The sequence below is a fragment of the Cherax quadricarinatus genome, chromosome 28 (assembly GCF_038502225.1).
Source record: "Cherax quadricarinatus isolate ZL_2023a chromosome 28, ASM3850222v1, whole genome shotgun sequence".
Taxonomy (NCBI): domain Eukaryota; kingdom Metazoa; phylum Arthropoda; class Malacostraca; order Decapoda; family Parastacidae; genus Cherax; species Cherax quadricarinatus.
This window is the reverse complement of record NC_091319.1, coordinates 5,827,826-5,854,617: the sequence shown is the minus strand read 5'-3', so window position 1 is coordinate 5,854,617 and position 26,792 is coordinate 5,827,826. Positions and strand designations below refer to the sequence as shown.

The following is a 26,792-nucleotide window of genomic DNA, read 5'->3' as shown; positions in this document are numbered from 1 at the left end:
GCTGGCCAGAGAAGGCAGATGATGGACGGGGCCAATTAGACATGGCATATACGGCAGAGTATGAGAGGAAACACGTAGTGGAAGTCCTGGTAGTGGAGATTCAACATGGCGTCAGACTTCGCAGACCAGCTCCCTGATGAAGAAAAGGTTGTTATTTCTTGCTTTTTTTTGACTTCAGAATTACATTTAGGATAGGAATTCGAACGTATAAAGAAGTAGGACGCATGCTCACTCCTTAATTTTTTACCGGGAACGTCTCGGATATGGCAAAATAGTGAGTGTGGGCGTATCCTGCCTGGGACGGATGCTGCTAGACCGGCTTGTCAAAAATAACACCTGATGGTGTGAAATATTGGTGGAGATAGTCAGGAGCAGGGGATAGATGGGCGGTGAAGTGGTGAGGCCGCCAGGTGAAGGTGCAGGGGTTGAGGAGGAGAAAGAAGCTTGTGGTGGTGATGGTTGTGGTTTGTTTACATTCTGGTGAAGGCGAAGTGTCACCTGCTAGACCCGTAGGTGCTTCCCCCACCTGCACCCAGACACCTGCTAGACCCGTAGGTGCTTCCCCCACCTGCACCCAGACACCTGCTAGACCCGTAGGTGCTTCCCCCACCTGCACCCAGACACCTGCTAGACCCGTAGGTGCTTCCCCCACCTGCACCCAGACACCTGCTAGACCCGTAGGTGCTTCCCCCACCTGCACCCAGACACCTGCTAGACCCGTAGGTGCTTCCCCCACCTGCACCCAGACACCTGCTAGACCCGTAGGTGCTTCCCCCACCTGCACCCAGACACCTGCTAGACCCGTAGGTGCTTCCCCCACCTGCACCCAGACACCTGCTAGACCTGTAGGTGCTTCCCCCACCTGCACCCAGACACCTGCTAGACCCGTAGGTGCTTCCCCCACCTGCACCCAGACACCTGCTAGACCCGTAGGTGCTTCCCCCACCTGCACCCAGACACCTGCTAGACCCATAGGTGCTTCCCCCACCTGCACCCAGACACCTGCTAGACCCGTAGGTGCTTCCCCCACCTGCACCCAGACACCTGCTAGACCCGTAGGTGCTTCCCCCACCTGCACCCAGACACCTGCTAGACCCGTAGGTGCTTCCCCCACCTGCACCCAGACACCTGCTAGACCCGTAGGTGCTTCCCCCACCTGCACCCAGACACCTGCTAGACCCGTAGGTGCTTCCCCCACCTGCACCCAGACACCTGCTAGACCCGTAGGTGCTTCCCCCACCTGCACCCAGACACCTGCTAGACCCGTAGGTGCTTCCCCCACCTGCACCCAGACACCTGCTAGACCCGTAGGTGCTTCCCCCACCTGCACCCAGACACCTGCTAGACCCGTAGGTGCTTCCCCCACCTGCACCCAGACACCTGCTAGACCCGTAGGTGCTTCCCCCACCTGCACCCAGACACCTGCTAGACCCGTAGGTGCTTCCCCCACCTGCACCCAGACACCTGCTAGACCCGTAGGTGCTTCCCCCACCTGCACCCAGACACCTGCTAGACCCGTAGGTGCTTCCCCCACCTGCACCCAGACACCTGCTAGACCCGTAGGTGCTTCCCCCACCTGCACCCAGACACCTGCTAGACCCGTAGGTGCTTCCCCCACCTGCACCCAGACACCTGCTAGACCCGTAGGTGCTTCCCCCACCTGCACCCAGACACCTGCTAGACCCGTAGGTGCTTCCCCCACCTGCACCCAGACACCTGCTAGACCCGTAGGTGCTTCCCCCACCTGCACCCAGACACCTGCTAGACCCGTAGGTGCTTCCCCCACCTGCACCCAGACACCTGCTAGACCCATAGGTGCTTCCCCCACCTGCACCCAGACACCTGCTAGACCCGTAGGTGCTTCCCCCACCTGCACCCAGACACCTGCTAGACCCGTAGGTGCCTTCCCCCACCTGCACCCAGACACCTGCTAGACCCATAGGTGCTTCCCCCACCTGCACCCAGACACCTGCTAGACCCGTAGGTGCTTCCCCCACTTGCACCCAGACACCTGCTAGACCCGTAGGTGCTTCCCCCACCTGCACCCAGACACCTGCTAGACCCGTAGGTGCTTCCCCCACCTGCACCCAGACACCTGCTAGACCCGTAAGTGCTTCCCCCACCTGCACCCAGACACCTGCTAGACCCGTAGGTGCTTCCCCCACCTGCACCCAGACACCTGCTAGACCTGTAAGTGCTTCCCCCACCTGCACCCAGACACCTGCTAGACCCGTAGGTGCTTCCCCCACCTGCACCCAGACACCTGCTAGACCCGTAGGTGCTTCCTCCACCTGCACCCAGACACCTGCTAGACCCGTAGGTGCTTCCCCCACCTGCACCCAGACACCTGCTAGACCCGTAGGTGCTTCCTCCACCTGCACCCAGACACCTGCTAGACCCGTAGGTGCTTCCCCCACCTGCACCCAGACACCTGCTAGACCCATAGGTGCTTCCCCCACCTGCACCCAGACACCTGCTAGACCCGTAGGTGCTTCCCCCACCTGCACCCAGACACCTGCTAGACCCATAGGTGCTTCCCCCACCTGCACCCAGACACCTGCTAGACCCGTAGGTGCTTCCCCCACCTGCACCCAGGCACCTGCTAGACCCGTAGGTGCCTTCCCCCACCTGCACCCAGACACCTGCTAGACCCATAGGTGCTTCCCCCACCTGCACCCAGACACCTGCTAGACCCGTAGGTGCTTCCCCCACTTGCACCCAGACACCTGCTAGACCCGTAGGTGCTTCCCCCACCTGCACCCAGACACCTGCTAGACCCGTAGGTGCTTCCCCCACCTGCACCCAGACACCTGCTAGACCCGTAAGTGCTTCCCCCACCTGCACCCAGACACCTGCTAGACCCGTAGGTGCTTCCCCCACCTGCACCCAGACACCTGCTAGACCTGTAAGTGCTTCCCCCACCTGCACCCAGACACCTGCTAGACCCGTAGGTGCTTCCCCCACCTGCACCCAGACACCTGCTCGACCCGTAAGTGCTTCCCCCACCTGCACCCAGACACCTGCTAGACCCGTAGGTGCTTCCCCCACCTGCACCCAGACACCTGCTAGACCTGTAAGTGCTTCCCCCACCTGCACCCAGACACCTGCTAGACCCGTAGGTGCTTCCCCCACCTGCACCCAGACACCTGCTAGACCCGTAGGTGCTTCCTCCACCTGCACCCAGACACCTGCTAGACCCGTAGGTGCTTACCCTACCTGCACCCAGACACCTGCTAGACCCATAGGTGCTTACCCTACCTGCACCCAGACACCTGCTAGACCCATAGGTGCTTCCTCCACCTGCACCCAGACACCTGCTAGACCCATAGGTGCTTCCCCCACCTGCACCCAGACACCTGCTAGAACTGTAGGTGCTCCCCCACCTGCACACAGACACCTGTAAACCATGAGGTGCCTCACCTCCTGCACCCATACACCTGCTGCACCTGTAGATGTTCCCTACCTGCACCTGGACACCTGCTAGACCATTAGGTGCCTCCCCACCTGCACTGAGCTACTAGCATCCACCACCAGGTGGTGGATGTTGATGTCCAGTCCTAATCAAGGAGTGGGCCATAGGGGCATTGACCCCAGGAACACCCTCTAGGTAGACCACCTATACCCAAGCACATGTATTCAGCCATCTGCAGCTACTGTACCTGTGTTTCATTACCTGCACCCACCTACCAACCACTTGCACCTATCTGCTTCTGCCTACACTCAGTCACCATTCATAGTCTCTTGAAAGTTAAGATTACGGGGGAAATTTGTGCCCTTTCCATACTAGGTTTTTACATACAGTATTACATAAGAGGACTCCTGTAACATTTTATCTCTTAAACCCATGATAAAAAATAAATTGCAGCCCTAATTTAAAATTTAATTCTGAAATTTTGGCTAACACCCCCACTGGATATTATTCACAATGACATTACCAGATTATCCATTGTTAAATCTTCATAATGTTTTAACTGGTTTTTGTAGTCTGGTTGCATAACAGGGTAGCTTGAAGGAATAATGCAAACACTATTGACTAGTGTTATTTACTAATGGATACACAGGCAGATAGATAAAGGGTAGCCAAAGAGCCAGTCCAGGGGGTGGGTCTTGAAAGAAGGTCAGGTGGGCGTAAAGTGAGGGAGTTACCAGGCAGCGTGGGTCTGTGTTGGTGCATGACATCTGGTGGGGACTTTAGAAACTAGGCCTAGGCTAGTAACTTGCTCTAGTGAGAAGTATGTGAAACAGGTGGGTAGACCTACTGTCTACACTAATGTGCCATAAGTTATTCCTACAACACCTTCCAAAATTGTCCCCTCAAGGAATGTGCATTCATATTAGAGTCTCATAATAAAGGAATTGATCTTGCCTTCCCATTCCTTTGATCAAACCCGATTGTTTCCATTCCACAGGTACGTGCTGTATGAGCCTATGGTTTTAATACTTCCCCATCATGATAATAATTATCATGGAGTATTATTATAATACTTGGGGATGTGACCAACAACAGTTGGCTAACATCCAGGTACCTATTTACTATTATATGAACAAGTCTAACAGGTGTAGAGAGATTTGCTCATTATCTCCCACTGCCTGGAATTGAGTGCAGGGTCTTTGGTTATGAACCAAAATTGCTACCACTTAGCTACAAAAGGTTTTATAGTGAATAATTATGTGCAGCTTATTACAACCCAGGAATTCAAAGGCCTGTTATCGTGGGTGTAAAGGGAGCAGAATAAACACAACAGAAAAACTTTTGACTTATATCATCCTTCAAATAAGAACAGATGTATACACTATGTACAACAATAGGTATTAGTGCACTCCACGGTAAGCAAGGCAGAATAGAAGCCACTAGAGAGCAGACCATGCTTCAACGAGCTCTAGAATGGGAATGACAAGGGCAGACAGGTGGGTGGTACCCACAACACCTCTGCGATTGCCAAAACCACCTTCTAATTGGCTTGAACCTGGGTACTGATCAAACGACGGGACCCCATCGTTTGACCCTAGTACTGGTTCACTGGTTGGGGGAGATAGCCTTTCAATGAGGGTGTGTACATGCGCCGAATATAGGTTACGTACTCTTTGCATGCCACACAGCTACACTGTAATATCTCTTAAATTTAATTCATTGTTCAGAGCACACATGTGAAGTTATGATTCGAGCACTAGGTAAAGCAGAGAGAATAATTCTACACTTTAGTTTCACATTTCATTGGAGGAAACCTGTACCCATCTCAAGTTTGCAATGTAACCTCCAGTTTAAAGAAGCTTGTGTTTTTGTAATTCCCCTTTTACTTGCATATACTGCATTTTACTCTACTGTACATTTATTTAAATTGCCTTAATGCAGATTGGAATCTGGAATATATCCACCACTAAGACTAGGTCCTTCTGTACTGAAACTGCAAATTACTGCACAGATTTTTTTTTTTTTTTTAAAGTTACATGGTGCTATATTTACAATATTAATAGTTAGCCTGCCAAGTTATGGTTTTATTGAAAGATCTGCTGGAGAAAGAGTTTAGGAAATTGTTGGATATTTGTTGAAGGAAGCCGTATAAACCCTGTTATTAAAGTCTTATGTCATTCATAGTGCTTTTTTTTTTTTTCCAGGTGCGGATTGCCTCAGATTTCGTCCTACACTCTCCTCCTGGTGAATTCAACGAAGTTTTTAATGGTGTGTAAACCATGACAAAATATACTGTGTAATGCAGTACTGTAAGAAATATTTTTAAGGTTCCAATACCATACATGAAATGCAAGATCTCTAATTATGGGTATTGGGATGGACTACTAAAGGATTTTTATCTCATTTTTTAAAATATTGGTACTTCTTTTTGTTTATCTTAATAGGATTTTTGTCACTAATGAAAATGATTATTAGTTTTGAATACATTGTAATTAATATTTATGCATTTTGTACTCTTTACCATAATAGACATCAGCTTTATATATGCCTGTTGCTAGCTTTCTTATACAGTGGAAGTTTGTATTGGCATTCACTTTCATTCTTAATTTGATTTTTGATTTCAGATGTGCGAACCCTTGTCAACAATGACACACTTCTTCGGGAAGGTGTTGCTAGGGCGATCGCAGAATACAATAAAGACCAGCTGACCCCAGTGAGGTTAGATGGACAGAATCACTATGCTCTTGTCACAGAACACAATGACCTTGGTGGTGGCCGCTTCCTTGACCCTAGGGCAAAACTCACATTTAAGTTTGATCATTTACGGAAGGAAGCGACAGATATGAAGGTTTGAATGTTTGTTTATTGGATGTTTCCACAACAATTGTCAAGGATTTTATTTTGTTTAATTACTCATTTCTATATTAATCTTACTATTATAGCAAGACACTGTAAAATACTTGTAAACAGTATGCAGTTTTAAGATGGTAGATTTGCATGTATTCACTGATTTTTGCAAGGGTTGAGACTTAACTCCTGATCCTACATACAAGTGTTTTGTTATATAACTGTTAGAAGTTTAGATATGTAGCACATGCCAGTACAAAGAAATATTAGATCAGGACCTATTGTAATTAATCATTCCATTTTATTCTCATTTATTCATAAGGTAGCAGAATAGATACAGAGTGTAATCGGCAATTATTTATGTCGAATTCCAAAACTGGGGAAATATTTCCTATTTTACCAGTTTCCTATTGTATATTTTAATATTAGTTGTCTGTGGGTGTCATATGAAAAAATATGCTTGCTTGTTTAATTCTTTACCTATCATTTATGTACTTGCATTTGCATTGTTTTTTATAGTTTTTTTTGTAAGTACACCTACTATCCGACTTACGGCCTGCTCGACTTACGACCACTCGACTTACGACCGTGTTTTTTTTTTTTGCCAAATTTCTGGGAAATAAACAACTATTTGTGTTGTACACAGTGTTTATCCTAAACCTTACAGTATAAAATACAGTGCTAAACCATACCACGGGCGGGACTTGAACCCGCAGTCAGAGAGTCTCAAAACTCCAGACCGTCGTGTTAGCCACTGGACCAGCTAGCCACAATAAGATTCGTCCAACTAGGTATATTTCTACACCATAGGAAGGTTAGCATAGGCACCACTGTGACCACAAATGCAAGTTTTTACAGACGAATCTCTAGCTAGCGTGGCCGTGACGAACTCTAGCTCAAGTCCCCTCACTGCCGTCAACATGACTCACGAAATCGTAATGACACGATTGCAAACAAACCATACCACAGGCGGGACTTGAACCAGCGGTCAGAGAGTCTCAAAACGATTTCGTGAGTCATGTTGACGGCAGTGAGGGGACTTGAGCTAGAGTTCGTCACGGCCACGCTAGCTGGAGATTCGTCTGTAAAAACTTGCATTTGTGGTCACAGTGGTGCCTATGCTAACCTTCCTATGGTGTAGAAATATACCTAGTTGGACGAATCTTATTGTGGCTAGCTGGTCCAGTGGCTAACGCGACTGTCTGGAGTTTTGAGACTCTCTGACTGCGGGTTCAAGTCCCGCCCGTGGTATGGTTTGTTTGCAATCGTGTCATTACGATTTCGTGAGTCATACAGTACTAACAGCATAAAAAGTAAAGTAAAACATGAAATACCAAAATAAAACAATAAAATAGTCATTACAAAAATGTGATGTTGATATTCAGTTGTAAAGTTCGACTTGGGTCCATTTCGACTTAGGACAGGTTTCTCGGAACTGAACTCGGTCGTAAGTCGGATGGTAGGTGTACTTTGTAAATTAAATTAATAAGCTATAGTTTAACCTCATTTATCCAAACTTCTTTCACTAAACTGGAAACTAGTTTAGTGAAAGAAACTGCTGGCTCCATTGCCAGTTGACCATATACAGTATGTATATCCATCTTTTACTTTCGTGGGATGAATTACATCTCCCACAACATTTCTGTCATTCTTTTTCTGATCGTCGTCATTCCAGGTGAATGAGGTTTGACCTTTGTAAATGGGTTTAAAAGTTTTACTGTTGTCTTGAGGTATATTGCTCAGTTGTTTCAAGTTATATTAAAATAGCATCTGATAACTTGATAGGTGCACTAGATATAAGGAAATGCTGTTAGGAGCTGTAGCAGTTATGTAGTAACACTTTTGTGGTATATTCAGGCATGTGAGAGCGACCCAACCACAGAAAGCTGGAGGAATGCAATAGAAACGCAATTAATGCAGTATGCAAATGACCACTACCCTCATGGTGTGTGTGCTGTTTATGCTAGAGCACAGGGGTCAGCAGTAACACTTACCATGTGTATAGAAGATCATCAGTTTCAACCTAAAAATTATTGGTAAGCAGGTACAACATTTTTTGTTTGTCTATTTACCCTGCTGATATTTTGTTTTTATTCTTTTGCTTACCATGTTACAAGAGGATGTGTTTAGGATCTAATTGATCAGTATATGCACAGACTTGCTGTAGGGAATAACTCTATTTAATATAAGAGTATGTGTGGAGTTATCAGACGTATGTAGATAGCACAAAGCTTTGGCCAGAGAATAAGAAATATATAAGAGTTTCAATTCTTTTGGATGCAAATGTGAGAAAATATTGCTGGAAGTGAATGCATACAAAGGTACTGTTTACATTTGCTTATGTTCTTGGCCAGTGATGTGGAACTTTTTATGAACATGGATTGCTAAATATGGAAAATAGATTTTTGGATAGTTTTATTAGCATTTTGATAATTATTTATAATGTCACCATGGTTGTTTAATATATTTATAGATGGGGTCGTAAAAGAAGTAAATGCTAGGGTGTTCGGGAGAGGGGTGGGATTAAATTATGGGGAATCAAATACAAAATGGGAATTGACACAGTTACTTTTTGCTGATGATACTGTGCTTATGGGAGATTCTAAAGAAAAATTGCAAAGGTTAGTGGATGAGTTTGGGAGTGTGTGTAAAGGTAGAAAGTTGAAAGTGAACATAGAAAAGAGTAAGGTGATGAGGGTATCAAATGATTTAAATGAAGAAAAATTGGATATCAAATTGGGGAGGAGGGGTATGGAAGAAGTGAATGTTTTCAGATACTTGGGAGTTGACGTGTCGGCGGATGGATTTATGAAGGATGAGGTTAATCATAGAATTGATGAAGGAAAAAAGGTGAGTGGTGCATTGAGGTATATGTGGAGTCAAAAAATGTTATCTATGGAGGCAAAGAAGGGAATGTATGAAAGTATAGTAGTACCAACACTCTTATATGGGTGTGAAGCTTGGGTTGTGAATGCAGCAGCGAGGAGGCGGTTGGAGGCAGTGGAGATGTCCTGTTTAAGGGCAATGTGTGGTGTAAATATTATGCAGAAAATTCGGAGTGTGGAAATCAGGAGAAGGTTTGGAGTTAATAAAAGTATTAGTCAGAGGGCTGAAGAGGGGTTGTTGAGGTGGTTTGGTCATTTAGAGAGAATGGATCAAAGTAGAATTACATGGAGAGCATTTAAATCTGTAGAAGGAAGGCGGGGTAGGGGTCGTCCTCGAAAAGGTTGGAAGGAAGGGGTAAGGGAGGTTTTGTGGGTGAGGGGCTTGGACTTCCAGCAGGCGTGCATGAGCGTGTTCAATAGGAGTGTATGGAGACGAATGGTATTTGGGACCTGACGATCTGTTGGAGTGTGAGCAGGGTAATATTTAGTGAAGGGATTCAGGGAAACCGGTTATTTTTATATAGCCGGACTTGAGTCCTGGAAATGGGAAGTACAATGCCTGCACTCTAAAGGAGGGGTTTTGGGATATTAGCAGTTTGGAGGGATATGTTGTGTATCTTCGTATGTCGTATATGCTTCTAAACTGTTGTGTTCTGAGCACCTCTGCAAAAACAGTGATTATGTGTGAGTGAGGTGAAAGTGTTGAATGATGATGAAAGTATTTTCTTTTTGGGGATTTTCTTTCTTTTTGGGTCACCCTGCCTCGGTGGGAGACAGCCGACTTGAGAAAAAAAAAAAAAACAATGAATCTCCATTGGGAAGTGGAAAAGAATTCTTCCTCTGTAAGCCATGCGTGTCGTAAGAGACGACTAAAATGCCGGGAGCAAGGGGCTAGTAACCCCTTCTCCTGTATATATTACTAAAGTTGAAAGGAGAGACTTTCGTTTTTCCTTTTGGGCCACCCCACCTCGGTGGGATATGGCTGGTACGTTGAAAGAAGAAGTAATGAATGTGGTAGAGTTGGTGGATGACCACAGGGAAGAGCTAACCACTGAAGAGCTGCAACACTATAGTTAATCTTGAAAAAAATAATTTTTTGTTAATATTTTTGGGTGTCTGGAATGGATTAATTGTATTTACATTATTTCTTATGGGGAAATATTGATTCAGTTTTCGCACGTTTTGGTTTTAGAACGACCTTCTGGAATGGATTAAGTTCGAAAACCAGGGTTCCACTGTACTTCCTAGTTAATGTTTATGCTATGCATTCTAAGTTATTAATACAGATATCACCACCAATGCTATTTATTTTCCCCACTTTCAATTGGGAAAAAGAATGATAAATTTCTGTAGGAAAAGAAATTAGGCATTCGGTGAGCACACCCAACTTTTTATACTACTGTGCTATACACACACACACACTGAAGCATAAGAAAAAATTAGTACCAACCCATTCTAGGAAAATGTCTCCAGCAATCATTCAATGTGCCACATGAATTATCATTCCTGTCAAATATTAAGTAGATAGATTTGTAAAACATGTGAAATTTACTCTGTCTGCATACTGCATACTATATGATAAGTATTATGCCTCAGGTACCACCATTTGATACCCTTATCACCTTACTCTTTTCTATGTTCACTTTCAACTTTCTACCTTTACACACACTCCCAAACTCATCCACTAACCTTTGCAATTATTCTTTAGAATCTCCCATAAGCACAGTATCATCAGCAAAAAGTAACTGTGTCACTTTCCATTTTGTATTTGATTCCCCATAATTTAATCCCACTCCTCTCCCGAACACCCTAGCATTTACTTCTTTTACAACCCCATCTATAAATATATTAAACAACCATGGTGACATCCCTGTCTAAGACCTACTTTTACTGGGAAGTAGTCTCCCTCTCTTCTACACACCCTAACCTGAGCCTCACTGTCCTCATAAAAACTTTTTACAGCATTTAGTAACTTACTACCTATTCCATATACTTGCAACATCTGCCACATTGCTCCCCTATCATATGCCTATTCTAAATCCATAAATGCAATAAAAATTTCCCTACCTTTATCTAAATACTGTTCATATGTATGTTTCATTACTTACCTTAAAATACAGTGGAACCTCAAAAATCGAACTTAATCCGTTCCAGGAGCTAGTTCTAAATTCCAAAAGTCTGAAATTCGAAGCAGTATTTCCCATAAGAAATAATGGAAATACAATTAATTCGTTCCAGAAACCCAAAAATATTCACACAAAAAAATACATTTTATAGAGATTAATTACAGTTTTACATACAACAAATACTATAGTTTTTAATTATGTATAGTAATACATATAAAATAACATTTTTACTTACCTTTATTGAAGATTGGTGATGGCATCTGGAAGATAGGGAGTAGGAGAGAGGGAGTTGGGGTTAGTGTTTGGAAGGAGAATCCCCCTCCATGAGGACTTCAGGTAAAGCCCTCTCTGGGGTTACTTCCCTTCTCTGTCTTTTAATGCCACTAGGACCAGCTTGAGAGTCACTGGACCCCCCCGTCTCACAAAATAACTGTCCACAGTCCTCTGTTTCTGGTGCCTCTTTAACATTTCCTTAAAATGGGACATAGTTCTGTCACTGAACTTGTTGCAAAGATGGCTTGTTTCAGCTTGCTCAGGGTGGTACTTCTGCACAAACATTTGGACATCATTCCACTTGGCACAAATCTCCTTAATCTTTGAAGAAGGCACCTCATCCACTCCCTCTTCCTCCTCCTCTGAAGTAAGTTCCTCAGCTGTGGTCTGACACTGCTCCAGATGAAGCTCTTGCAGCTCTTCAGTGGTTAGCTCTTCCCTGTGGTCCTCCACCAACTCTTCCACATCCTCACCACTCTCCTCCAACCCCAGGGTGTTCCCCAATGCCACAATAGAGTCCACAACAGGCAGAGGGTGAGCTGGGTCAGGGTCAGGGTCAGCCTAAAACCCTTCAAAATCCCTCTTTTGGACACAGTTGTCTCCAAGCAGAGTTCAAAGTCCTGGAAGTCACTCCCTCCCAAGTCTTACCTATAAGGCTTATGGAGCTGTAGATGTTGAAGTGATTCCTCCAGAACTCTCTTAGGGTCAACTTAGTGTCTGTGGTCACTTCAAAGCACTTTTCAAACACTGCTTTTGTGTTAGTTTTTTGAAGTTAGAAATGACCTGCTGGTCCATGGGCTGGAGGAGAGGAGTGGTGTTAGGAGGCAAGAACTTCACTTTTATAAAATTGAAGTCCTTAGACAAGAGGTCTAATAAGTTTGGAGGATGAGCAGGAGCATTGTCCATTAACAGGAAGCACTTGAGTGGCAATTTCTTTTCCTGGAGGTATTTTTTCACACTGGGGCCAAATCTTCATAGACCCACTCTTTGAAAATTTGTCTTGTGACCCATGCCTTATGATTAGCTTTCCACAAGACACATAACTTGTTCTTAAAGACATTGTTTTTCTTAAACACTGAGATTTTCTGAATGATACACAAGTAAAGGCTTCACTTTAAAATCACCACTAGCATTAGCACAGAACAAAAGAGTAAGCCTGTCTTTCATAGGCTTGTGTCCTGGCAGTGCCTTTTCCTCCTGTGTGATGAAGGTCCTTTTTGGCATTTTCTTCCAAAACAAGCCTGTTTCGTCACAATTAAACACTTGTTCAGGTTTGAATTCTTCACTGTCTATGTACCCCTTAAACTCCTGTACAAACTTCTCAGCTGCCTGTTTGTCTGAACTGGCTGCCTCACCATGTCTTACAACATTGTGTGTGCCACTACGCTTCTTAAATCTGTCAAACCAGTACGCTTCTTAAATCTGTCAAACCAGCCTCTGCTGGCCTTAAATTCACTATCAGCACTGGTTCCATGAGTTTTCTGTACCAGATCGGCATGCAACTTCCTTGCCTTTTCGCAAATAATCGTCTCTGAAACACTATCACCTGCAATCTCTCTATCCTTGATCCACACCAGCAACAACTTCTCAACCTCTTCAACTATTTGTGGTCTTTTTTTGGTTAGCATATTAACACCTTTCACAACATCAGCTTCCTTGATTTGTTCTTTCTTTGACAGGATAGAACCGATGGTCGACTTGTTTTTCCTATACATCCTGGCATGCTCAACAAGTCTCACACCACTCTCATACTTCTGTATTATTTCCTTCTTCACATCTATGGTGTTTCTCACTTTCTTTACCACAGCGGTACCACTAGCAAGTTTCTTTGGGCCCATGGCAGCTTATTTCACAGTCCCACAAGCACTAAACACAATGAAATAATCGTAAAATGTGTGAATGAGAGCACAAGTTAGTGTTCACTCAAGCATAAACAAAGCTAGACTGCTCACGGCGCCTGCGCGGGGACGCGGACAGAGCGGGCCCGCGGACATGTCCTGTACCCGGCGGTCCGAAAATAGGGGCACGTTTGATAATAGGGACACAGTTTGTCTGAAAAAATGGTCCTATTTTCAAAATGTTCGATATGTGATACGTTCGATTTTTGAGGTTCCACTGCATTTGTAGTCTTAATGTAGGGCGAGAGGTGAGTAGTACTTTTATGTAGGAAGTCACTGTGTCTGACTTTTTGAGGTTGTCCTGGGGTCTCTACACATATGCTGCTATGTATGATAATCTATGTAACTATTTGTGTATACCTGAATAAACTTACTAAGTAGCAGGTAGATGTAGGTAGCCAGTAGGTAGCCTGGGCTACATACATACACCTACCTACATACCTACACAATATTTAATGTGGCCCAGAGCCATATTATTACCATCAACATACCTTGTTCACTGAGTTTAATCGTTTCTAACAACTGCCTTTAGATGCCATCATAAACAAAGGGAAGAAGTAATGAATAATTCATACCGAGAATTGTAAACAATAGCCAGATGCAGATTCGTATAGTTTTCTTTAATGCTCAACCAGAGAAAAAGAGAAAACGTAATGTTTTCCCTCCACTGACTACCACCCTTCGATGGCATATAAACATTGCATGTTTATACTATGCTGTGTAATGTGTTTCTTATATAATTTTGAAGAAAATATCACAGCTGGATTAATGGAAATGTCTATATTAACGTAAAACAAGACATTTAATGTGCCCAAGAGTGAGTCATGAACATATGAGCAGCCCAGGCGGACGCGTCTGATACGTATGATTTCCAGATCAAGGTCCGATATCCGGAGCAAAATTTTGCACAAAAAGTGGTTCTAAAACTGAATCGTCCAATAACTGGAGCGTGCGAAAACCGGGGTTCCACTGTAGTTGCATTAAGATTTTTATATTCAGTAAGGTATTTAATTAATATTTTTCTAATGCAGTGGCAGGCAGCTGTCCTCAGCTTCTTTCAAAATTTGTTTGCAATTACACCCTTGGTACAAAACTGATGACTGCTATAAAATATCACCTCTTAACTTGAAACAAATTTTTCTGATGTTATAAAGCTTTGTGGCAGAGATCAAGATCTAGACTTGAATGTTGGAATCATTATTATTATAAGCTATTGTGGATTGTGTATTACAGGCACATTTTAATGTTCTTAAAAATTAAAAGTAATAAAAGAATTGAAACTACAGGAATGGTCGGTGGCGGTCAACGTGGACAGTGACTCTAGGTGGTGGCAGTGTGGAGTTAAAAGGGGTCTTAAAGGTGCAAGTTCACTACTATGAAGATGGTAATGTCCAGTTAGTCACATCCAAAGATGTCAAGGGCAATCTAACTGTCGCTGTAAGTTTTTACAACTTTTCTTTGTGTGTGTGTGTGCGTGTGTGTTTTCTAAGGAGCAAATGTGACATGCCATCATTTTCCCCAGGCTGATATAGCTGTAAGCTGGTGATTGATGTCAGAGCAGCTGTCATTTCCTTCCTTTCTTGGATAAGTAAATGTCAGAGTACAATCTGTCTCTCTTTCATTCTCTTTCTCTCTTTCATTCTCTTTCTCTCTTTCTATTTCTTTCTCCCCTATCTCTCTCTCTCTCTCTCTTTCCAAATCAAGCAATGCAAAACATTCTTCTGATGTGCAGTAGTTTAACTTTTCTTCAACTACAATTGATGATTAACAATGCAATGCTGTCAGATTGCCTAGGTTTAAGGCTAGAGAATATATTAAATTAAATAACATTGTCTTCTTCGTGTTTCTCAAAAAAAAAATCCTTTGTTTTATACTGTACAATAGCGAGAAAGATACAACATTTAGTAAAATACAGTAGTTAGGAACAGCACATGATACAAGAGGAATAGTGTAGGTTAGGGATATTGAAAGGTACTGTATATAGAAGATATGAGTATGTATTACAGGTTAAAGATAGGAAAAGTGTATAGAGGATATGAAAGAAACAGTGCACATTAGGAATTGAAAAGGTGTAAGGAAGTAAGGAAGAATTTTCAGGTTAGGTTGCCTGGAATAAGATTTTTTCATATGCAAGACCCTGGGAAAGCAAGGTATTGGGAGACGGCCAACTTGTTAAAAAAATAAATTATTATTATTATTATTATTATTATTATTATTATTATTATTATTATTCTCCATGGGGAAGTGGAACAGAATTTTTCCTCCGTAAGCCATGCGTGTCGTAAGAGGCGACTAAAATGCCAGGAGCAAGGGGCTAGTAACCCCTTCTGTATAAATTACTAAATTTAAAAAGAGAAACTTTCATTTTTCTTTTTGGGCCACCCTGCTTTGGTGGGATATGGCCGGTTTGTTGAAAAAAAATGATTTTATTATTTATTATTATTATTATTATTATTATTATTGTTATTCAACATTAAATTTGCATTCTTTGATTGAATTGTACAATCATCTTTAACCGTTTCACTGTTGAGACACCTGCTTACAAACTTGCTCTCAGTGTCGAAGAATTTAAAAAAAATAATTCCTATGAAATGATAGTCTTTTCCCAATGGTAATGACACCAAAAGTACGAAATTTGATGGAAAACTTACGGAATTACGCTTTTGCGAAGTTTTGACATTTAATAACCATTACTTGTCTAATTACCTTTACCTGTTTTAATACCACATTTACTATCTTAGAGTACTCTTAATTACCTTGTACTGCCATATAACCTCTAGTATAACTACCAGTGTAATATTGAATGAAATAAACATTACTTTTTCACTTTTTTTGTAATCATTATTACTTACTAAAATTTTATTAAACACCATATTTACTACCAGTCAATTTTACTTTTGTACATTAAACATTATTTTATACTTCCCATAACATTTTGTTGCCAAATTTTCAAGTTTGTATATTCAACTCCAACCTTTATATTATCCTTTGTACCTGTGTACCTGTCTACCATCTTACTATCATACTATAACTAAGACATTACCATTGTTATTTTTTACTATTATTCTTTTGGTACTTTAATTGTGAATTTTATTTTGTCAATTTAAATCTAGTTATACTCTTGATCTTGTCAACAACCTATACCAGACTCTAGTGCAATTGCAAGTACCATTTCAATTTGTATTTTTATATTATAAGTTTATATTATAATTCCTACTCTAAGATTGTTTTCATATCTTAGTGACTATATTGTGTGTGCAATTAGTGTATATTTCAATTATATTATTGTTCAAGGCCCTTAACTATCTTTTGCTAACTAGTACCAACTACCTCATATATCTTTTTTTTTCTACTTTTTTTATTCTTTTGCTACCTTAACTTGTATATTTTATCTTGTCAGTTTAAATCTAGTTATACTCTAATTCTTGTAAACAACTTATATAACACCTTAGTGCAATTACAATTGAGAGTTTTGTGCCTTTTTTATATTATTAGATTAAACTCAGTTGTACTATAGTCAATACCAAATTCATTATTTATTTTTTTTTTTTTTTTTTTTTTTTCAACAAGTCGGCCGTCTCCCACCGAGGCAGGGTGACCCAAAAAAGAAAGAAAATCCCCAAAAAGAAAATACTTTCATCATCATTCAACACTTTCACCACACTCGCACATTATCACTGTTTTTGCAGAGGTGCTCAGAATACAACAGTCTAGAAGCATACACATATAAAGACACACAACATATCCCTCCAAACTGCCAATATCCCAAACCCCTCCTTTAAAGTGCAGGCATTGTACTTCCCATTTCCAGGACTCAAGTCCGACTATATGAAAATAACCGGTTTCCCTGAATCCCTTCACTAAATATTACCCTGCTCACACTCCAACAGATCGTCAGGTCCCAAGTACCATTCGTCTCCATTCACTCCTATCTAACACGCTCACGCACGCTTGCTGGAAATCCAAGCCCCTTACCCACAAAACCTCCTTTACCCCCTCTCTCCAACCCTTTCGAGGACGACCCCTACCCCGCCTTCCTTCCCCTATAGATTTATATGCTTTCCATGTCATTCTACTGTGATCCATTCTCTCTAAATGACCAAACCACCTCAACAACCCCTCTTCTGCCCTCTGACTAATACTTTTATTAACTCCACACCTTCTCCTAATTTCCACACTCCGAATTTTTTGCATAATATTTACACCACACATTGCCCTTAGACAGGACATCTCCGCTGCCTCCAACCGTCTCCTTGCTGCTGCATTTACCACCCAAGCTTCACACCCATATAAGAGTGTTGGTACTACTATACTTTCATACATTCCCTTCTTTGCCTCCATAGATAACGTTTTTTGACTCCACATATACCTCAACGCACCACTCACCTTTTTTCCCTCATCAATTCTATGATTAACCTCATCCTTCATAAATCCATCCGCCGACACGTCAACTCCCAAGTATCTGAAAACATTCACTTCTTCCATACTCCTCCTCCCCAATTTGATATCCAATTTTTCTTTATCTAAATCATTTGACACCCTCATCACCTTACTCTTTTCTATGTTCACTTTCAACTTTCTACCTTTACACACATTCCCAAACTCATCCACTAACCTTTGCAATTTTTCTTTAGAATCTCCCATAAGCACAGTATCATCAGCAAAAAGTAACTGTGTCAATTCCCATTTTGAATTTGATTCCCCATAATTTAATCCCACCCCTCTCCCAAACACCCTAGCATTTACTTCCTTTACAACCCCATCTATAAATATATTAAACAACCATGGTGACATTACACATCCCTGTCTAAGACCTACTTTTACCGGGAAGTAGTCTCCCTCTCTTCTACACACCCTAACCTGAGCCTCACTATCCTCATAAAAACTCTTTACAGCATTTAATAACTTACCACCTATTCCATATACTTGCAACATCTGCCACATTGCTCCTCTATCCACTCTATCATATGCCTTTTCTAAATCCATAAATGCAATAAAAACCTCCCTATCTTTATCTAAATACTGTTCACATATATGCTTCAATGTAAACACCTGATCTACACATCCCCTACCCACTCTAAAACCTCCTTGCTCATCCGCAATCCTACATTCTGTCTTACCTCTAATTCTTTCAATTATAACCCTACCGTACACTTTTCCTGGTATACTCAGTAAGCTTATTCCTCTATAATTTTTACAGTCTCTTTTGTCCCCTTTCCCTTTATATAAAGGGACTATACATGCTCTCTGCCAATCCCTAGGTACCTTCCCCTCTTTCATACATTTATTAAACAAAAGTACCAACCACTCCAACACTATATCCCCCCCTGCTTTTAACATTTCTGTCATGATCCCATCAGTTCCAGCTGCTTTACCCCCTTTCATTTTACGTAATGCCTCACGTACCTCCCCCACACTTACATTCTGCTCTTCTTCACTCCTAAAAGATGGTATACCTCCCTGACCAGTGCATGAAATTACTGCCTCTGTTTCTTCCTTAACATTTAAAAGTTCCTCAAAATATTCTCGCCATCTACCCAATACCTCCATCTCCCCATCTACTAACTCCCCTACTCTGTTTTTAACTGACAAATCCATATTTTCCCTAGGCTTTCTTAACTTGTTTAACTCGCTCCAAAATTTTTTCTTATTTTCATTAAAATTTCTTGACAGTGCCTCTCCCACTCTATCATCTGCTCTCCTTTTGCACTCTCTCACCACTCTCTTTACCTTTCTTTTACTCTCCATATACTCTGCTCTTCTTATAACACTTCTGCTTTGTAAAAACCTCTCATAAGCTACCTTTTTCTCTTTTATCACACCCTTTACTTCATCATTCCACCAATCACTCCTCTTTCCTCCTGCCCCCACCCTCCTATAACCACAAACTTCTGCCCCACATTCTAATACTGCATTTTTAAAACTATTCCAACCCTCTTCAACCCCCCCACTACTCATCTTTGCACTAGCCCACCTTTCTGCCAAATTCATTATATTAGACCATATTGCAATTACTAGTGAGAGACTGGTGCTATTTTTAATTTGTATTTTTATATTATTAGATTAAATCTAGTTGTACTATAGCTCATTCTAGCTCAAAACATAGACTCCACAAAAGTCATTATATTAGACCTTAGTGCAATTACAAGTGAGAGTCTTGTTCTATTTTAAATTTGTATTTTTATATTACTAGTTTATACCTAGTTGTACTTTAGTTCATTCCAGCACAACACATAGACAACAACAACTTCATTATGTGTAGTAGTGACTATACTCTATATGACCAAAATACTCTAGCTATATACTTATCCAAGCTTCCCACCACTACAGATATCAGTACTAGAACTCAACACATAACTCAGGATATAAATAACCATAATTTAAACCTAGAAGATGATTGATCACGTTGACCCTGATCTAAACCTCCATAATCTGACACCCAATCAAAACCTTTATTACACAGCATCACAAGCCAGCACTATCCTAAACAATGCTAAAAGCCTATCAGTACTTAACTACAACATCAGGTCCTTAAGCAAACACTATGATGACCTCCTGGCACTCCTTGAATCACTAAAGACACCCTTCTCCTGCATTATTCTTACTGAGACCTAGCTTAAGCAGGACACAATAGATATCTACCCTCTACCAGGATACACAGCAATTCACAACTGCAGACCAAACCAAGTTGGGGGTGGTATTGCAATCTATTACTCTAACCAATTATCTTGTATTAGCACCACTTGCTTTAGTGATGAATATGGGGAATACATTTTTGCTAATTTTACTGTAAAAAACCTTAAGACACCTATAACAATCGGTGCTATTTGTCGGATACCTCACACAAACATCCCAAATTTCAGTGAGAAATTAAAGTCACTAATAACAAACAGACAAATGAATAAGCACCACCTTCTCTTAGCTGGAGACTTCAACATCAACCTTGGCTTACTAGATGATCAGCCTGTAACTGATTTCATCAACAATGTGAACAACACACTTCTCATACCAACAATAACTAAACCAACCAGGCTCACTGAGACAAGTGCAACCATAATAGACCACATATGAACCAATATACTAGCCCCCCTTAAATCAGGGATAATCACAGATAGCACTACAGACCACTACCCTACCTTCCTCCTGACAAACATTAATAAACCACCACTTGAATACAACAAAGTCTCATTTAGACTCCATGACGAGGCCTCAATAAGGAAGTTCACAACTGACCTAGAGATTGTTGACTGGCCTACAGAATTCTCCAAGGCCAATGGTATTGATGACTGGACAGACATTTTTCTTAACAAATTACTTAGACTATACAACAAACATTGTCCTATAAAAACGAAACAGATCACAAACAAACGGCTTGGTTGCCTATGGCTAACCAGCACCATTTTGAAATCCATTGACAAGAAACACCAATTTGAAAAGCAATATAGACAGGGCTTAATACACAAAGATATTCTTAAACACTATTCATCAGTTCTCACCAAAGTAATAAAGAAAGCCAAACAACTACACGTATACTACTCCAGTAGATTCACAGACACTAGAGGAGATATAAAAAAGACCTGGAAAACACTCTCAGATTCTAGGGACCCACAAACTGAAAAAAAAAACAAGAATATTGTCCTAACTAAACCTAATGAAACACCACTACATCCCACTGACAGCTAACAAGATAAACGACTTCTTCTCAACCATAGGATCTAATCTCACCAATAAAATCCCACATACTAATGCCCATGCCAGGGACTACCTAGATGGGAATTTCCCAAATTCCTTCTATCTTGCACCAACTGAGCCCTCGGAAGTCACCGAGATTATAAAGTCACTTAAAAACAACTCAGGGAATCTGTCTAATGTCCCACCATTACTGTACAAGCGAGCGGCCCATATCCTTTCACATGCTATTTCATTACTTTTTAACAAGTCACTAGAAACTAGCACCTTCCCGAAACTACTCAAGATGGCAAGGGTTACACCAATACATAAAGGTGGTGACCCTACAGACTTAAACAACTATAGGCCAATATCAAACTTACCATTGCTATCCAAAATCTTTGAGACACTCGTGCACAGGAGACTATATTCATTTATAACAGCACAAAACATACTCAACCCCTGCCAATTTGGATTTAGGAAAAATAAAAGCACTAATGATGCAATCATAAAAATGCTAGATCTGCTTTACACAGCATTGGAAAATAAGGAATATCCACTAGGAATTTTTATTGACCTAAGAAAAGCTTTTGACACAGTAGACCACGACATCCTACTCCACAAACTAGACCATTACGGTATAAGAGGCCATGCGCTTGCTTATTTCAAATCTTACCTTACTAATAGGTATCAGTATGTTACCATTAAAGACACAGCATCAACAACACGGCCACTTGATACTGGAGTTCCGCAGGGAAGTGTCCTTGGTTCCCTGCTCTTCCTCATATACATCAATGATCTTCCAAACGTATCCCAACACCTGAAACCCATTCTCTTTGCTGACGACACGACTTATGTCATCTCTCACCATAATCTTGCCACCCTCAACACCATTGTTAACGAGGAGCTGATCAAAATATCGACTTGGATGACAGCCAATAAACTTACGCTTAACACTGACAAAACCTACTATATTATGTTTGGTAGCAGAGCAGGAGATGCACAAATTAACATTAAGATCGACAACACTCTAATTACCAGACATAATGAGGGCAAATTCTTAGGCCTATACCTTGACAACAACCTGAATTTCAGCACCCATATCCAATACATAACCAAAAAAGTATCCAAAACAGTTGGGATCCTCTCCAAGATACGATACTACGTGCCGCAAACTGCCCTTCTCACACTATACCACTCACTTATTTATCCATACCTCACCTATGCTATTTGTGCTTGGGGATCAACTGCAGCAACACACCTAAAGCCAATAATAACCCAACAAAAAGCTGCAGTAAGAATAATCACTAAATCCCATCCCTGGCAACACCTCCCCCCCCCACTCTTCATAGATCTAAACTTACTCCCTGTTCAGTACATCCACACTTATTACTGTGCAATCTACATCTACAGGACCTTAAACTCCAATATCAACCTTGACCTAAAACACTTTCTTGTTAGTTGTGACAGAACCCACAGGCATAACACCAGACACAAACATCTCTACGACATTCCCCATGTCCGACTAAACCTTTACAAAAATTCAATGTATGTCAAAGGCCCTAAAATCTGGAACACCCTACCTGAGAACTCTAGAATTGCAGACACATTCATCACCTTCAAAACTACCATTAGAAAACATCTTATCTCCCTGATAAACCCCATCAACTAACAACACGAATACCACCTGGTGGTTCACACTTACACTCACTCACCCATTTGACCATAAACAGAAATATTAATTTCGATCTTAAAATAATGAATCCTATGATACTCCAATACTGAAACTATGTACTGTGCCAAAACAAAAGCATTCCCATTGCTAAACTCACAAACTAGTATTTAGTCACTTAGCCATAATACCAACTTACCTCATAATTTGTAATATTTTAAAATAAAGAATTAAACTAAGTCTGCCCGAAATGCCTAGCCATGCTAGGCGTTCTAGTGGTACACTCTGTAATCATTATTTAACTACATGTAAACCACACAACAACCAAATTCTGTAAATTCAACATTGTAATCTTTATAGAGAATAAACTTTGAATCAATTGAGTACAAGAAACCACCCATTAACCAATTTTACCTAAAATAAAGTGATCAGAAATTGGTAATTTGGCTAATTTCATACACAATTCAAGGAAGGCCAATTTCAAAGTAGGGTCCAGAATTAACAATGCAAACATTCTTAGCACTAAAAAAACATTTTCTCTGTCAATTAGTCACCTCTCCAGGCCCCTCTTATATTATGCTTGCTTTCCATTTTGAATTTTTATTTGCACAAAAAATAGAAGATTTACTGTTATGCATTATTGTAAAAATGGTATAAATAATATCAGCGCATTTCTGAAAGCATATTAGACACACCAGTTGACATGTATTGGACGCATGACGTGATTTGTTTATTCTTGAACATCAGCAAAAATCGAACATTTCTTCTATTTTGAGCTCGTATGTTGTGTATCTTTATATGTGTATGCTTCTAGACTGTTGTATTCTGAGCACCTCTGCAAAAACAGTGATAATGTGCGAGTGTGGTGAAAGTGTTGAATGATGATGAAAGTATTTTCTTTTTGGGGATTTTCTTTCTTTTTTTGGGTCACCCTGCCTCGGTGGGAGACGGCCGACTTGTTGAAAAAAAAAAAAAAATCTTCCATTCTATCAAATGAGACCAAGAAAACGAGAATACAACCATAAATGCCATACGAAAATACACCACAAAGTTGCTGTTTTAAACGAAAAACATGATCAGAGTTTTTTTCGTCTCATTATGCACCGCATGCTGCAGGATTTTTTTATACTGCACACACTGACTACTCAAGACCCATTCTCTCATGTGTAGGCCTACCAGCTTTCTCCCACAAGATTGGAAGCCACTAGAATTTTGGTGTACTATTACAGGACCAACATTGGCTTGGAAGTCGTAATATTACGGGACCCACAGTGAAAGGGTTAAATAAAGGTGATAAAGTACTTGAAATATTAAGTATACATAACTGGAGATGGGAAGTACAGTGCCTGCACTCTGAAGGAGGGGTGTTATTGTTGCAGTTTAAAAACTGTAGTGTAAAGCACCCTTCTGGCAAGACAGTGATGGAGTGAATGATGGTGAAAGTTTTTCTTTTTCGGGCCACCCTGCCTTGGTGGGAATCGGCCAGTGTGATAATAAAAAAAAAAAATAAAAATAACTCATAACTGGATTAAAATTAGACACATTCAGATTTAACCCTTAAACGGTCCAAAGAGATTGACGTTCAAATTCGTAGTGCTACAAAAGTAGATCTACTTTTTTTTACATATTTTCAAATAGTATATAAAAAAAAAGTAGATAAAAGTTTTTTTACACGTTTTCAAGTGTAAAACAAAAAAGATGATCTATATTTTTTTTTACATACTTTCAGATGTTGAAAAAACGTATATATACGTTTGGACCATTTAAGGGTTAAAAGAGATGCAGGAAATATTGGTAAACTAATTGAGGAGTAAAAAAATTCTTTTCAAAATTTTAAAGTTAAGTGTAATCAACAACTTCACTAGAGGTGGTTGGGTATGAATAGGACATTCCTTGCATGCTCTAGTTTAGGACTTGGCATGCATGCAAGGATTTTGCAGTCTTTTATTCTTAAACAGCATACTGTATTATCTAACATTTTTTTTTTTTGTGCTTTCAGGGAGAGGAAGAAACAGCCCGAGAGCTTGTATACTTCATAGAAACAGCAGAAAATGAGTACCAGACAGCTATCAGTGAAAACTATCAAACTATGTCAGATACGACCTTCAAAGCTTTGCGCCGTCAGCTTCCTGTTACGCGTACCAAGATTGACTGGAATAAGATAGTTTCATATTCTGTGGGAAAGGAACTTAAGAAGCAATAATAGTTAATAATGGTACTATGGAATATTTAAAAATTGAGCCTATCTCTATATAATGATACAGAGATAGTCTGAACAGTGCATTTGGTATTCATAATTCCCATTGATTTATTGTCAGTTGTTGAATACTTCAGAGTTAAGTCGTTATTTTGTCCTTAAGCATGATTAAGATTGAAGATTATTATAATTTGTTCGTTGACATTGATATGTTAAGATTAATCTGGTATATCTTGTTTAAATTTGATAATTTTCCCTTAATTGGGTCAAGGTGGAGATAGTGCTTATGGGCTTCTCTGGGGGTGAACTATGCCAATGTTTCTATGAAGTTGTGCACTGTTACTGAAGGTTAAACACATCTCTTGTTAAACTGTTGTGTAGATCATCAGAAACACACAGCAAGAGTATACCATTATCCAAAATGGAACATTGAGCTACATTTTTAGTCATAATTTGTGGAAAAAGTTCTTTGAGGCTTTTGAGAGATGCTGTATCACATTTTTTCATTGGTTGTTATATGTAATGTTAATCGCTAATCTCAGTGTTCCAACTTTGGTCAGTGTCTTCCTGCTCTGTTTTTGATTGTTTACACAAGGATCAAGTGCTAGGGACAGCAGGCTTTCTTACATTTGCCACAGACAAGAAATAAATGAGCCAATGAGGGATGTGAAGATCCTGTAGTCATTGTTGCATAGGTGGGCAGTTTTTGTGGCACAAACTGAAACCTCTGTAATTTGGCCCATTAGATCTCTTGATACCCTGACTGCTGTGATGCCAGGTTTTGTGAGAGTTTACTAGGGGTAGAGTCTGTTCCTAAAAGATGGCCTGCTTGCTAACTGCTTGATGGTGTTGATTATATAGTACATATTTATCTAATCATTTACACTTGTTTTAAGAGATGATTTTTGAAAGTGCTACCTATTATGCCAAGTGCATTACAGGTCAGAAATATTTTGTTAGGTTGCCTCTTTTGAGGCTCCTTTACTTGTCTTTTTTGCACATTATTTTGGTAAAGTTTGACAAGATCAATAATAACAAGCCTAGAAAGGACTCAAATACATCTTAGAGAATTTATGCAAAAAATAATTTTGCAACAGGTAGCTGATAAATTTTTCAATATCCTGCTCTTCAGGAATATTTTGCAGGAATACAACAGTGACCATTGAAGTTTAGATTCATGCAAGTCTTCCGTCAACTGATTGTGTAGCGGGCACCTACCACAAACTAGAAGTTGAATTTCTACCAGTAAAGTGGATAAACTTAGGAATTTACCCAAGATTTATATTTAAACAATTTTATATTGTCCAGATATTCTCTTAAGGGATAAATTATAAGCTTTAAAGTTCTGTATACATAACTTTGAGTAAATTTAGTTTCAGTAAGTTACAGAATATATTAAAGTGATTATTTATTTGTATTAAGTTCAGTCCCTTGAAATTATAATGTACTTAGCCTTGTGTAAACCAGATGTCAGGTGGGCTTGACCCTGGGTTTTGCAGGTAACATTTCCAAATGTGACAAAGTAACTCTACCAATATTCCAGCTCACATAGTGCTGTTTCTGCAGTTTTTTTTACCTTAATGAAGGTGTGAAATCTTGGTTTATTCTAGGCTTGTCATTGTTGAACCTGTTTACTAAGAGAACCAAGAGAATTCCAATTTTGTAATGGCTGTCATTGACTGGAGAATGCTCTTGATGTTTATTTGAACATTTTGTTTCTTAATTTTGTCATTGAGCTGTTCCATCATGTAAAATTTACAAAACGTTATCCCTTGTTGGATCCTTTACTCATGATTATAATTTTTTGAAGGTTA

At 40.6% G+C, this 26,792-nt stretch overlaps 1 protein-coding gene across 1 annotated transcript; it reads left to right on the top strand.

The window, feature by feature from the left end:
- On the top strand, positions 1-26,792 carry cpa (F-actin-capping protein subunit alpha). Its single transcript, XM_070089360.1, has 6 exons — positions 1-147; positions 5,617-5,680; positions 6,037-6,260; positions 8,117-8,295; positions 14,728-14,878; positions 24,781-26,792. Exons 1-6 carry the CDS (start codon positions 106-108, stop codon positions 24,982-24,984), a joined length of 864 nt encoding a protein of 287 aa, XP_069945461.1. The 5' UTR covers positions 1-105; the 3' UTR covers positions 24,985-26,792.

What these genes read in the sequence shown, in the direction of transcription:
- cpa (XM_070089360.1), top strand. Translation starts at nt 106, where the DNA reads ATGGCGTCAGACTTCGCAGACCAGCTCCCTGATGAAGAAAAG. An exon ending in AGCTCCCTGATGAAGAAAAG is followed by an intron (nt 148 to 5,616) that starts GTTGTTATTTCT and finishes TTTTTTTTCCAG; the next exon opens with GTGCGGATTGCCTCAGATTT. An exon ending in AGGGCAATCTAACTGTCGCT is followed by an intron (nt 14,879 to 24,780) that starts GTAAGTTTTTAC and finishes TTGTGCTTTCAG; the next exon opens with GGAGAGGAAGAAACAGCCCG.